Below are 15,133 nucleotides of genomic sequence, written 5' to 3'. Positions count from 1 at the left end.
CCTAGGAATAAATTTAACCAAAGAGACAAAAAACCTATATAAAGAAAACTACAAAAAACTGCTAAAAGAAATCACAGAAGACCTAAATAGATGGAAGGGCATACCGTGTTCATGGATTGGAAGACTAAATATAGTCAAGATGTCAATCCTACCGAAATTGATTTACAGATTCAATGCAATACCAATCAAAATCCCAACAACTTCTTTTTCAGAAATAGAAAAACCAATAAGCAAATTTATCTGGAAGGGCAGGGTGCCCCGAATTGCTAAAAACATCTTGAGGAAAAAAAACGAAGCTGGAGGTCTCGCGCTGCCTGACTTTAAGGCATATTATGAAGCCACAGTGGTCAAAACAGCATGGTATTGGCATAAAGATAGATATATCGACCAATGGAATCGAATAGAGTGCTCACATATAGACCCTCTCATCTATGGACATTTGATCTTTGATAAGGCAGTCAAGCCAACTCACCTGGGACAGAGCAGTCTCTTCAATAAACGGTGCCTAGAGAACTGGATATCCATATGCAAAAGAATGAAAGAAGACCCATCTCTCACACCCTATACAAAAGTTAACTCAAAATGGATCAAAGATCTAAACATTAGGTCTAAGACCATAAAACAGTTAGAGGAAAATGTTGGGAGATATCTTATGGATCTTACAACTGGAGGTGGTTTTATGGACCTTAAACCTAAAGCAAGAACACTGAAGAAGGAAATAAATAAATGGGAGCTCCTCAAAATTAAACACTTTTGTGCATCAAAGAACTTCATCAAGAAAGTAGAAAGACAGCCTACACAATGGGAGACAATATTTGGAAACGACATATCAGATAAAGGTCTAGTATCCAGAATTTATAAAGAGATTGTTCAACTCAACAACAAAAAGACAGCCAACCCAATTATAAAATGGGAAAAAGACTTAAACAGACACCTACCAGAAGAAGAAATACGGATGGCCAAGAGGCACATGAAGAGATGCTCAATGTCCCTGGCCATTAGAGAAATGCAAATCAAAACCACAATGAGATATCATCTCACACCCACCAGAATGGCCATTATCAACAAAACAGAAAATGACAAGTGCTGGAGAGGATGCGGAGAAAGAGGCACACTTATCCACTGTTGGTGGGAATGTCAAAGGGTGCAACCACTGTGGAAGGCAGTTTGGCGGTTCCTCAAAAAGCTGAATATAGAATTGCCATACGACCCAGCAATACCATTGCTGGGTATCTACTCAAAGGACTTAAGGGCAAAGACACAAACGGACATTTGCACACCAATGTTTACAGCAGCGTTATTTACAATTGCAAAGAGATGGAAACAGCCAAAATGTCCATCAACAGAAGAATGGCTAAACAAACTGTGGTATATACATACGATGGAATATTATGCAGCTTTAAGACAAGATAAACTTATGAAGCATGTAATAACATGGATGGACCTAGAGAACATTATGCTGAGTGAGTCTAGCCAAAAACTAAAGGACAAATACTGTATGGTCCCAGTGATGTGAACTCACATTCGAGAATAAACTTGGAATATGTCATTGGTAACAGAGTCCAGCAGGAGTTAGAAACAGGGTAAGATAATGGGTAATTGGAGCTGAAGAGATACAGACTGTGCAACAGGACTAGATACAAAAACTCAAAAACGGACAGCACAATAATACCTAATTGTAAAGTAATCATGTTAAAACACTGAATGAAGCTGCAACTGAGCTATAGGTTTTTTTTTTTTACTATTATTACTTCTATTCTTTTTCTCTATATCAACATTCTATATCTTTTTCTGTTGTGTTGCTAGTTCTTCTAAACCGATGCAAATGTACTAAGAAACGATGATCATGCATCTATGTGATGATGTTAAGAATTACTGATTGCATATGTAGAATGGTATGATTTCTAAATGTTGGGTTAATTTCTTTTTTTCCGTTAATAAAAAAAAAACATATACTTTAATGATTTCATTAGCTTAATGAAAACATTTTTTAAAAAGGGCAAAGTACGTAACTAAGTCTTCCAAACTGTAAACAAATATGAAAAATGTTCAACCTCAAAATTAAAAAATTATGAAAATAAAAGTGAGAGATCATTTAACAAAAACATTGAAGTCAGAACTAATAATTTCCGCGCCCCCCAAAACAGGCCACTACTTGGAAACAGTTCAACAACATTAATTATCAAAGATGTAAAAATTAAAGCAGTAAAAGGACTTGTACCATATTAAGAAACATTTGAAAAAATGACAATGCCAGTGTTTCTGGAGACTGAAAAACAGACTTTCTTACACATTTTGTGGAAATTTCAATTGGAGGAAATTTTTTTTTTATGAAGAATATTTGGCAATATTTGTCACCCCTGTTTTAGAACTTCATTTACTCTCTGAGACCAAAGGAGGAAAGGTTTATTTTGTCCAGAACCTAAATTTTTTGTAGCTCATAATCTAACTCAACCTGTCTGGATAGATCATTTAAACAATCCAAACACAGAGCCCAGAATAAGAATGAGGGCTTTTACCCTCTATAACTTAATGTAATGCCTGGATAAAACCTAGAGTATATTAAGAAGATAATCAAATAGTACTGGCAAAGTCCCTTGATTTATAAGAGGAAAAATATGGAAATATTTTAAACTTTACCACGAGGGAAACCCCTGATACTGTGTCAAACATTAAGGATACCCAAATCAGTAGGTCAATCCCTGGATCTTGAGGCTTGCTCTTCCTTGTTTGTCTGTTTTATTAAAAATATTACATATTTTTTAATACACCATTCTCTTAACATGAGCTAAACAACTGAAACCTATTAGATATTAGGTAGTGCTATTAAAGGGAAGTGTTTGATTTAATAAAATGTCAGTGTTAATGAAAAACAGATTTTAATCTAAACTTTCATAGTGAACAATCATGAGTCTGGATTCACCATACTTCAAAAGACTATTATTTAAATAAGATCAACCTATAGGAAACAAAAACCTTCCAATCTCAGGAAAAAACTTAAATTTTAAAATTTGTAAGATTTTTACAGTTTAGGAAAAATGCTTGGTTTCATATAAGTTAGTTCATTTAACTAAACTTTTAAAGTTGTTTCATAATTATCTTACAAAGAAAATTATTACATAAGGAGACAAAATGTGAGAAGGAGTACTAAGGAGCGTCGATAATAAAATTATTTTATGTAATTTTTTTACTTTCTTTTTTTAACTAGCAAAAATATAAACACTCAATGTCAATCTTTCTCTCTTATATTTCTTTGTTATATGCCTTGCATTTCTCTTTTATATATTAATTATATAAGTAATACATGCTTACGGAAAAATTTTTTTTATAATCTGTAAGTAAAACAGACAAGTATAGTCTGCTTATACTCCTAATTACTCTCCTCTAAAAGGTAGTCACTTTTAACATTTTATTATGTGTTTTTCTCTGAAAAACCTATATGCATATTTTTTTTTCGGCTTGAATCTTTTTTTTTTTTAAATCTTCACACACATACATTCTGTTCATGGTATGCAATCAGTGGCTCACAGTACCATCACATAGTTGTTATCACCACGATCATTTTTTAGAACATTAGCATCACTCCAGAAAAAGGAAAAAAAACTCATACATACTATATACCTTACCACTCCCTCTCATTGACCACTAGTGTTTACATTTACCCAATTTATTTTACCCTTTGTCCTCCTTATTATTTATTTTTTATCCATAATTTTCAGTCATCTGTCCATACCCTGGATGAAAAATTATATGTTTTTTTGAACAAAGGTCTGTGATATGATTGGTAAATAATTTTTTTAGTCATTCATTATATTTTCATGCTTGAGGATGATTTTCAATTGCTCAAATAACTTGTTGATATGCTAGATTTTGTCTGCAAATAGATAGTTTTTCAAATATGTTGTCAATTCCCCAACTTTTGACATTCTTCAAAAGCATCAACCTTCTCAAGACAATAAATATTACATTTTGTGCTGAACAGCCTTTCAGTGTCAGTGTTTGCAATATAAAATGGTGGGCCTCCATGTTTAGTTGGATCATGAGAAACAATAGACATGAGGTACTGGCACCCTTTTCTTATTAGGAACATCATTATATCAACACAGTGATCTCAATCACGTGTATTAACAATGACTAAGGATCCTCTATCCCAAATCCTGTCAAATTCACCAATGTTTACTCTGGAAATAAAAAAAATGCTGCAGTAGTACAATGAAATGTTCCTTGAAGAACTCTTAAAAACTTGGCTCCAGGAATTTTGGCAATTGGTTCTACTGAGTAAGAAAAATCCTATTCTGTAAAAAATTCTAGAATCCGAAGCTCACTGATCTGTCTCCACTCCAACTATGCTGTGTGCCTGGTCTGCAAACCATCTCATCTCAACTGCTTTTCCACAAAGAAGAAAAAACATCCTGAGTTCACTCTTGCCGTTAAGAAAACTATCCAAATGTTTCTTTACTAGCTGATGTCCTGATGAAATGAAACGTCGCAGCTCACATACTTTTCTGGCCATTCTTCCAGAGTTGGTACTTGGTTTTCCTGTACCTCATTATCAGGGTACTTGTTAATTTTGAGTAAATTCTTGTATCATTTATGGTTTTGTAGACACCTCTGCCTCACAAGCAGATATCTTCAAGCTTCTCCAGCCACCCGCTGCCTGCTTGAGGCTTGCTCTGGTGAAGCTTATGCATACAGCAGAGAAGCTTAGCCTACCTGTAGGTATACCTAAGAGTTACTTCTGGAGGACCTCTTTTGTTGCTCAGATGTAGCCTAGCTCTCTCTAAACCCAGTTCTGCAAGTGAAATCATTGCCTTCCCTGCTACATGGGACATGACATCCAGGAGTGAAGGTCTTACCCTGGCACTGTGGGGTCAACAATGCCACCCTGATCAAAAGGGGAAAAGAAGTGGAACAAATAAGGTATCAGTGGCTGAGAGAGTTCAAATAGAGTCAAGAGGCTACTCTGAAGATTATTCTTATGCATGCTTCAGTTAGATATCGCTACCTACTATTACTTGCCGAACCCCAACCAAAACCATTCCTGTCTATACTAAAGAACACCTACGCACTATATAAGATTCTACAAGGTTCCATGCACTAGGGTAACTTTCCAGAAACTTACAACCTCCAGAGGGTCCCTGGACCAGAAACATCTTGAAATGTAGAAGCCAGCCTCTTCAGAACATCAACTAGTTCCATCCCCTATTCCATATTATCGAGAGCCCCTTCCAACATGAAAAAGTTAGAATGGGGATAGCCCAAATACCCCTAAAGAGTGGGAGAAAGATCAAGGGTAATGGTGGAGTTATACAGAGAAGGTAGAGTTTAACAATGAGTATGACTGCTGAATCATTGTATTGATATTTCTTTTAGTCTCCAGTATCTTAGAGCAGCTAGAAGTAAAAACCTAAAATTGTAGAACTGCAACCCATACCAAACTCTGCAATCTTTTCTACAACTAATTGTTGCAATGTGCTTTAAAATTTATTGCTTTTTTTGTATGTTTTATATTTCACAAAAAAGAAAAAAGAAGCCAAATAGCTAACTATCATGAACTAAAGAACTGTAGTAAAATAGATTTATAAAAGACAGAAAACTGTGAGTTTATAAGATGCCTAGTCAAAATATATAGTGTGCATAAGACTTCTTTATGATATATGCTAAAAAAAAGGTGGGTTTATAAAAAAAAATCACCCTGGAGATGAAATTATTCCACTTCTAAGAAATTAACTTTAGAATTATAACACAATGTATTCACAAGGACAATGTTTTGAGACAGTAATAAATGGCTTAGATTATCTAGGGAAGTATGATAGGAAAATGCTTTGTGAACAATGTAGGACATGGAGTAATACAGGTATGCTAGTGAATGCATGTGTATCCATGTGTGTGTCCATCATACATATGCATAAAGAAAAGACAGTCACAATTTATAGTTTTTTATTTGTCAATTTGTTTACTATGACAAGGATTTTTAATTGTGAATAGTTTTCAAAAGGAATCATAATTTTCTCAAAAAGAAAATTACAAAATGCAAAAACTAATATGTGAATCTTTTCACATTATCTTTACTTTAAAACCTTATTCAAACAACTGTACTATTATAAAATCTGAATACTCCATTACCAACATTTAAACCTAAAGGTCAGAAGGTATACAAAATCAATCTGTCTCAAAAATTGCCCATCTTTTAAAAATTCTCTTTTTAATAGTGCTTGATATAAATATTGCTAACAGAAGTATTTAACCCTAGAGTGGAACTTTGCTGAGAAGCATAGTCTTTGAAGGTAAATTGCTCCTTTTCTAAAAAAATCAAAGTTTCTACATTTCTCTCTCTCTCTTTTTTTTTTTCATGGGTAGGCACCGGGAATCAAACCAGGTCTCTGGCATGGCAGGCAAGAACTCTGCCATGGAGCCACCGTGGCCCACCCGAAGTTTCTAAATTTTATAGATGTAGCCATCATTTCAGAGCTCTATATAATTAATACAAGCTAAAAAGAGCTGCTTTAATAACAACTATTGATAGAATAAAAATTTAAACTAGGTATTTTATTATGAGACATACCTGAGAGTGGTGTCTTTCCTATTTGAAGTGCAATTGGTGAGAAAGTAGGTGAAGAAATAGGTGGACTGGCTGTGCTTCCCAAACTGTATTTTTTTGCATTACCCTGAATAGGGCTAGAAGAAAACTGGCCCTATGATTAAAAAAACAAAAAATTTATAAATTAGTTTCTCAACACACACTTCATATTTATAAACTTTAGAACACATTTATAAATTAGGAATTGTTCAAAAGGACCATCAAAAGGCATCTTGTAACAAGGACAGCTAAAAAGATTGCTATAAAAAATTCTCAAATACCTTAGTCAAAATATAAATGTATTATGTTTAAACAAACCATTAAAGTTCATACTGAATAGCTGTTCATGAAAAATTTTTTTATTTATACCATCAGACATTAATGTCAATCTAGTCATGTTACCCTGAAAATCTTACATAATTGTGTAAATAGCTTACACTGAGATTCATGATAAATTCGGGCATCACACATACCTCTAAATATAAAATATGAGAGCCTGACCAAAAACATTCCTATGATTAATGACAACCTATGAGTTAGGTTAAGCCTTGTGAAAGATAAACACAAAAGACAACTATTCTTCTTGAATATAATGAGCATCTATGTACAAGTATATCTACAGCAAACTAACCAGTCTCATTAGTGCACTTCTTACCGAACCTGGTGTTTGAACAGGGCTCCTACACCGTACAGGAGATAAATCTATTGAATAAAACACTTCAAGTGATGCTTGAGCACTATGAGAACTTCTGGGAGAAGTTGGAGATAAGGAGTCAGAGATACTTCCATTCCCATCTAAAAACAGCTTTCTTCTGAGAGATGAAGAACTGAGGTTTCCTGGAGATTGATCTGCAAATTCGTCAGCTCTAAAATAGTCACCTATGGTTAATGTTAACAGGATAAAATGTAAAGCTAATCACTTTAAAAAGTCATTATATTTCTATGTTAATCTGATATTTTAAAGACAAACATGAATTGTATCTTCAAATTTTAAAAAAAGAAGGCAGTTTAATTTCATACATGTTTTAAATCTTGCTCTCTTCAGACCTTCATTATTAATATTAGGTAATACTAATATTAATTATATATGGTAATACTATTATTGTTAGGCAATAATAGGTAATACAATTAAGATGTGTCCATGCATAGTTGAGATCTACAGCAACATTCATTGCAACGAAAAGATAGTTCAGGTCACATTAAAGAAAAGAAGACATTTCATGGTACTTTCTTCCTACTTCTTTAGAAAGAGATATTACATTCACATATTCCCATTTACAAAAAGCCAGAAAAAAAATCTTCTTAGTTATTAAAAGTTTAAACAAATACAATATTTACCTAATACATTCTCTAAATTAAAATCCACAGGAAGAGACAGCAATGTCTGACAAGCAGCTGGAAGCAAGCAAGCAAATAAATAAATAAATACAAGCACGGACAAATCAATGAAAGTATATTACATACAATGTAGTATACACATCACAATCTACCATTTTCCCATGATATTCCAGCCAAACCTGATCATTACATCTATAGATTATATTTTAGATCATGCCATCTTCCTATAGGCAGTTTTCCCACACTTTCAAGCACACAGACCTAAACCTGTTAATGGTAAAGGTTAAACTCCTGGCTGAGATGTTGGCACTTAAAAGAAAAAGGAAACCAGCCTAATTTGGGGGTAGATTTCCCAATATTAATAATTTTAAGAAGAATGCTTTCCAACACCAGGGTCAATTCACATGCTGTGAACAAGAAATCAACATACTATTGCTATTTCTAAAACACGACTTAGTATATCTATTTTAATATACTTTTTTTTTTCCTTGCATGGGCAGGCACTGGGAATTGAACCCAGGTCTCCAGCACAGCAGGTGAGAACTCTGCCTGCTAAGCCACCGTGGCCTGCCCAATATACTTGCTTTTAAAAGTCAGTTTTCATAATCTAGTTGTATAGCTCATTCATTAAAAAACAGTCTCAATACCAGAGTAAAATGTTGCTACATGAACTGATTTTTAAATTAAAGATAGCTTAATACGGAACATATTTCTTTTCAGACTACATTCATACCCACCATTGCTTTTCTCAGAATGAATAGTCAGCTTTCTTCCAATTGTAGAGTCACTATTTATATTTATACCTATAAAACATTTTAAGAGAAAAGTCTTACTTTTTATATGCCCCATTTATTTTAGGGTTACTTTTTCCAGAGTAAAAAATGAACAGAGTGGAAACTTTTATTTTACAATACTTTAGGGGTGCAAGGATAGTTCAGTGATAGAATTCTGCCCTGCCCTGCAGGAGACCCAGGTTCGATTCCTGGTCCATGTACTTCCCCCGCCAAAAAAAAAGCAAAAATAAATGTCTGCAGAGGTAAGTAATGCATGTTACTTACACGTTACTTAACATGTTTGTTTGTTTTTTTAAACCTTTGAAGGAGCCCAATGATAAAGCTAGACAGATACCATGGCAAATAATGAGGTACCAAGTAATATTTTTTAAGGAAAACATGATGGTTCTCCATAACATCAGCCTTAAAAGGTTAAGGATGAAAAATTTTGGTAATGGAGAATGGTGATAGCAGCAGAACACTGCGAATGTAATTAATGCCACTGAATTTATTATCTGAATGAAGTTAAAGGTGCAAAATTTAGGTTGTATATATGTTACTAAAATAATAATAAAAATAAAAGGTTAAGGGTGAATTTTAATTTATTGGCTGTTTTTTTCTTAAATGAAAATCAGTATAGGTGATACATTACTAAGAAAATTATAAAAAATGAGCTTGTTTCCTCAAATGAAGTAAAAAATTTAAATGAATTGAGTAACTGCTTCTTCATCAATGATGTACCAATTCAGAGTCCCAAATAAATTACAGGTATCTGTTCTCCCCTGAAAAAAAAAAGGTTAAGGATGCATTTTAGCCATCCTCAATGTCCTCAGACAGATTCCCATAACAATGTTTGTTTTAAAGATAAATGGTGTGGATTAAAATACCAGATTATTTCCAAACAACCTGAAATTTGCTAAATGAAACCATATTCAGTTTCTTTCACAACAGACATCAGAAGTCACTTTTTACTCTTGATATTAATAGAAATTCAGGTGTAATTTTTTTTAATCTTAATGATTTAAAATTAAGCTTTTGTAACTTGAAAATCATCAGAAATAAAAAACAAATACAATAAAATGATCAATATAAGCAAAATAAAAGGGAGGAAAAAGTGAAATACAAGGAGACAAAAAAAGCCAAAGTTTAAAATAACAGAGCAAAGACTAAATAGACAGATAAATAGGTGAGTAAGTGCATGTGTAGGGATGAGTTAAAATCCCCTATTAAAGGCTAGGAGAGTGAAAAAATAAAAAATAAAATTCTGGTTTATTTGCCTTATTTGCTATAGGGAGCATGACCTTCTATAAAGCAAATGTAATAAGGTATTCCTCTGCCTAACACCTTATAATGTCCTTGGTCTTTAGGATGAAATCCAAATGCCTGAATGCCTTACAAACTTTTCAAACTTTGTCTACTTATCCTGCATGGTAACTCTCCAGGTAAACTTTATTTATTTAAGTACCTTCAAAATACCAGGTTCTCTCACCTCTAGGTATTTCTCATATTGTTTCCTCTCTGCCAGCTCTACTACATCACTCAAGTCTCAGCTTAAATTTTATCTTCTACAGCATGCCTTCCTGACCTTGTTAGCCTAGATTTCACACCCAGAGCCCTATGATCACAACACTTTTCAACTTTATTGTGTTTCCTGGGTTGTTTCCCCTAAGGGGACTTTTTAAACAAGTTTAAGACCACAATAACATCTGGGAAAAATGGATGGATTTGATTACATCAAAATAAGAATTTCTACGCAGTCAAGTACATCAAGACTAAACACAACTTCCATGGTAATGGAAGACAATATTTGAAATGTTTAAAACCAATATAACTACAATGTAATGTACAAGCCATCTTAGAAATTAACAGGAAGACAAACAGACTTCATATGACAATGGGCAATTTATTGGAGGCAACAGGCAATTTATTGGAGAGGACATTTTAAAAACTATTTTTGCATATGAAACTTCATATGACAATGGGCAATTTATTGGAGGCAATCGGCAATTTATTGGAGAGGACATTTGATAAACTATTTTTGCATATGAAGAAGAAATGAAATTTAAAACAATCACTTAGAACGTCAGCAACCTATTAGAAAGGCAGAAATGTGAAAACTAGATAATGGCAACTGTTGTCAGATACCTAAGAACGCTTGGCACTGGTGATGGCTGTGAAGACCACTGGGCCCATTCTAGAGTGTCTGGCACTGCATAATCTCACTGGGTAAACACATATCCTATAACTCAGAAATTCTTTGCCTACATATATATACTAAAGGAATGTTCTTGTAAGTCCATAAATAAAAATACATGAGGATAGTCTACTGAAGCACTTTGATAACAGTGAGGAGTTGGAAGTAATTTCAGTATTACTGAGAGAACATCAGTGATATAAATGTAGTAGGTAAATTATAAGCAGATTCGATGTTCTCAGAGCAACTTGGATGGACATTAAAGCTGGAGTGCTGGATAAAAAAATGTACGAATAAGAATGAGATACCATTTGTATATATGAAAAAGACACACTCACAGATATGCATATTTTGCAAGAACATCTACAAACAAAAAGACACACATTAAACCCGCTAGAATGCCTGACTACAAGAATGGGAAAGGACATGAGAGTAGGGAGTGGAATAATCATGGACCGATAAATCAAGAGAGGAGAAGAAAAAGAAAAATCATTTCCCCTCAGAGTGTAAGCTGGGTGAGGTTATACACCATGAAGTATGGGGGTAGACTGTGTGGGTTCAAATCCTGGCTTTGTTGTTTTCTTAGCTGTATGAGTTAGGCCAAATTTTTTAATCTATAAAATGGGGGAAATAATAGTATATAATGCAAAGGTTGCTGTGATCTCATGGGATGGCTTGTGAGATTAAGTAACATAATCATGTAAAAGTGCCTATGCAAAACCTGGCAGTAAGTCTTCAAGCAATGTAAGCTAAGAGTGACAGCACTCTGGAGCCAAAGATCTTGGCTACTGGACAAGTTACTTGACCTGTCTGTGCTTCAGTTCCCTCATGTGTAAAATAAGGAAAATAATAAGTACCAACAGCTCAGATTTTAAAAGGTAAAAAATTTAAACAATAAAATCAGTATCACTGACAGATTAAAAATATATAAACTTTGTGCCCTGTTAACAGAGGATAAGTTTTCATTTGAATGTCCATGGAATATTTACAAAGAAGTCTGAGCATATGTCTGACTTCTATGTAATAAAGACAAACTCAAAAAGTTTCAGTGAGAACAAATGTGCAGGCTATGGAGCAATTAATAAGACAAGAAAATAATGAATAAAAAGTTAGCCAAAATTACTATTAACTTCTGTTTGTTGAAGAAGAAATCAAAACTACTATTACACATTATTTTGGGTGGGCGATGGTGGCACAGTGGCAGAGTTCTCACCTGCCATTCCACAGACCCGGGTTCGATTCCCGGTGGCTGCCCATGCAAAAAAAAAAAAAACAACTATTATTACACATTATTTGGAAAATAATACCACCAATAATATATCAAAACTTTGGAATGTAGCCAAAGTAATGCCCTAGAGAAAACTTAACACTCTTATTACTAAATAATTAATAAATAAGCATTAAATTCAAAATGCTAGGGTAACACAAGGATTAAGAGTTTGAGTGCTAGAACCAGGTTGCTTTAGTTCAAATTTCTATTATTTATTAGCTTTATGACCATGGGCAACTTACTTAAGTCTGTACTTTGTTCCCTCATCTAGAAATGAATATCAATAGTATCTTCATAGGCATACTGTGAATACATACAGTACTTAGAATAATACACCTGGACAGAATAGTACATCTTAGTCATTATTGCTATTGAAAAATAAAAATGTTCTTACAAAAGATGTAAAGAGATAAAAACTAACCATTGAGAAACAAAAGAAAAATATAATTACACTCAAAATTAGGAATAAGAACAAGGAAGTAATTATAATAATTCAGGAAACTTGACAGTAATAAATGGTTAGGGAGAAAAATATAGCAGGGAAGTGGAATAAATGTGTGTGGGTGTGTGGATGTGTGCGCGCATGCACATGTGCTTAGGCGCGCAGGCTGCATCGGGGAACACAGAAAGATGTTTCACATTGTGAGCTGGAGTAGTCTCACTTTGAGAAGATTATTTAGAAAATACTTGAACTAAATGAGAAAGAACATCCTACGCAGAAGATGAAGAGTGAGGATCCTGACCGTGGGGTCATATGCACAACCATGTGATACCACTGTGAGCCAGCGAATGTACACTTCAGATGATTTATATAGTGGGTGGATATATCTCCATAAACTGCATTAAAAAATAAAAGAGTGAGGATCTTAGCTGATAAAATATACTGATTTCTGGGTGCATGGGTAGTTCAGTGGTAGAATACTCACCTTTCATTGCAGGAGACCCAGGTTCAATTCTCAGACCATGCACCCCCACGCCCCCCCCCCCCCCCAAATATATATTGATTTCCTAGGAAACCATGAAACACTAGGAAACCCGAATAGGCCAATTAAAAAAATAACAATAAAACAATGTCAAGTTAAAGTCTAGTATCAAGAATAAGCTCTTTTAAAACAAGCTTCTCTCTCATTCAAAGATTATAGAGAAAATATTCAGATTTATTTAAGAAACTAGCACCGGGGGACTTCCTGGAAGATGGCGGCTTACTAAGACGTGCGGATCTTAGTTTCTTCTCCAGGACACCTACTAGGGGAGTAGAAACGATACAGAAAGCGCCCAAAGCCACAACAGAGATAAAAAAGACAGCGTACCCCATCCTGGAACGGCTGGCTGGCCGAGAGAAGCAGCTCGGGTGAGATCGCCGAGGCGCGCGGGCCTTACCGGGCGGGGTGACAAGCGGCCGGAGTTACTCCCTTCCCCCTTCCCGGGCCGGCTGGGAGAATTGGAGAGGTGGTCCCCTGAAACCAAGGCGACTGGCGCCCACACCACGCGCAGCCCCCGGACCAACTGAGAGAATTGGATCGGAAACCCCCAGGCCGCGGAGAAGGGTGACCCCGTGACTCCCGGGGAACGTGTACTCTCTCGGGCGGGCCGCTGCCGCTGGCGCCCTCCCGCCACGCTTGTTGCCCAGGGCCGACTAGGAAATTCGGACGGATCTTTCCCTGGCTGCGGCGACCAGCAACCCTCCCTGCGTTCGGACACCCTCCCTGCGTTCGGACCCCGGGCTGGCTCAAGCCGCTTCGGCAAGCGAACCCCCAGGACGGCGAGAGTTTTCCAAAGTTTAAGGTCCCACAGCACCTTTTACTGGTGGGACCCGCAGACAAATGTGTGCCACGAGCGCCACCTACTGGGCAGGATAAGAAAAACAGAACCCAGAGATTTCACAGAAAAATATTACAACCTTGCTGGGTCCAACATCAAGAGAAATCTGAATAAATGCCCAGACGCCAGCAGCAGAAGATAACTGTCCACGCTCAAAAGATTGAGAATATGGCTCAGTCAAAGGAACAAACCAATAGCTCAAATGAGACACAAGAGCTGAGACAACTAATGCTGAATATACGAACAGAAATGGAAAACCTCTTCAAAAATGAAATCGATAAATTGAGGGAGGACATGAAGAGGACATGGGCTGAACATAAAGAAGAAATAGAAAAACTGAAAAAACAAATCGCAGAACTTATGGAAGTGAAGGATAAAGTAGCAAACATAGAAAAAATAATGGATAGCTACAATGATAGATTTAAAGAGACAGAAGATAGAATTAGTGATTTGGAGGATGGAACATCTGAATTCCAAAAAGAAACAGAAACTATAGGGAAAAGAATGGAAAAATTTGAACAGCGTATCAGGGAACTCAAGGACAATATGAACCGCACAAATATACGTGTTGTGGGTGTCCCAGAAGGAGAAGAGAAGGGAAAAGGAGGAGAAAAACTAATGGAAGAAATTATCACTGAAAATTTCCCAACTCTTATGAAAGACCTAAAATTACAGATCCAAGAAGTGCAGCGCACCCCAAAGAGATTAGACCCAAATAAGCGTTCTCCAAGACACTTACTAGTTAGAATGTCAGAGGTCAAAGAGAAAGAGAAGATCTTGAAAGCAGCAAGAGAAAAACAATCCATTACATACAAGGAAAACCCAATAAGACTTTGTGTAGATTTCTCAGCAGAAACCATGGAAGCTAGAAGACAGTGGGATGATATATTTAAATTACTAAAAGAGAAAAACTGCCAACCAAGACTCCTATATCCAGCAAAATTATCCTTCAAAAATGAGGGAGAAATTAAAACATTCTCAGACAAAAAGTCACTGAAAGAATTTGTGACCAAGAAACCAGCTCTGCAAGAAATACTAAAGGGAGCACTAGAGTCAGATACAAAAAGACAGAAGAGAGAGATATGGATGAGTGTAGAAAGAAGGAAAATCAGATATGATATATATAATACAAAAGGCAAAATGTTAGAGGAAAATAT

The 15,133-nt window shown here is 35.5% G+C and overlaps 1 protein-coding gene across 3 annotated transcripts in view; it reads right to left on the bottom strand.

Annotated features, from left to right (window-relative positions):
* BORA (BORA aurora kinase A activator) overlaps window positions 1-15,133 on the bottom strand; it is a 58,746-nt gene that overhangs the window by 18,422 nt on the left and 25,191 nt on the right. Inside the window, exons 6-10 of one of the 3 annotated variants that reach the window (XM_077158406.1) lie at window positions 12,099-12,134; window positions 8,656-8,721; window positions 7,919-7,975; window positions 7,236-7,459; window positions 6,566-6,695 (exon numbers count right to left, since the gene is read on the bottom strand). In XM_077158406.1, coding sequence (XP_077014521.1) covers window positions 6,566-6,695; window positions 7,236-7,459; window positions 7,919-7,975; window positions 8,656-8,721; window positions 12,099-12,134 — 513 coding nt within the window. The remainder of the gene's footprint in view (window positions 1-6,565; window positions 6,696-7,235; window positions 7,460-7,918; window positions 7,976-8,655; window positions 8,722-12,098; window positions 12,135-15,133) is intronic. The other 2 variants (XM_077158407.1, XM_077158408.1) reach the window with 2 other exon arrangements.

The sequence above is a fragment of the Tamandua tetradactyla genome, chromosome 4, assembly GCF_023851605.1.
Source record: "Tamandua tetradactyla isolate mTamTet1 chromosome 4, mTamTet1.pri, whole genome shotgun sequence".
In the NCBI taxonomy this organism is placed as follows: domain Eukaryota; kingdom Metazoa; phylum Chordata; class Mammalia; order Pilosa; family Myrmecophagidae; genus Tamandua; species Tamandua tetradactyla.
This window is presented reverse-complemented; position numbering and strand designations above follow the sequence as displayed.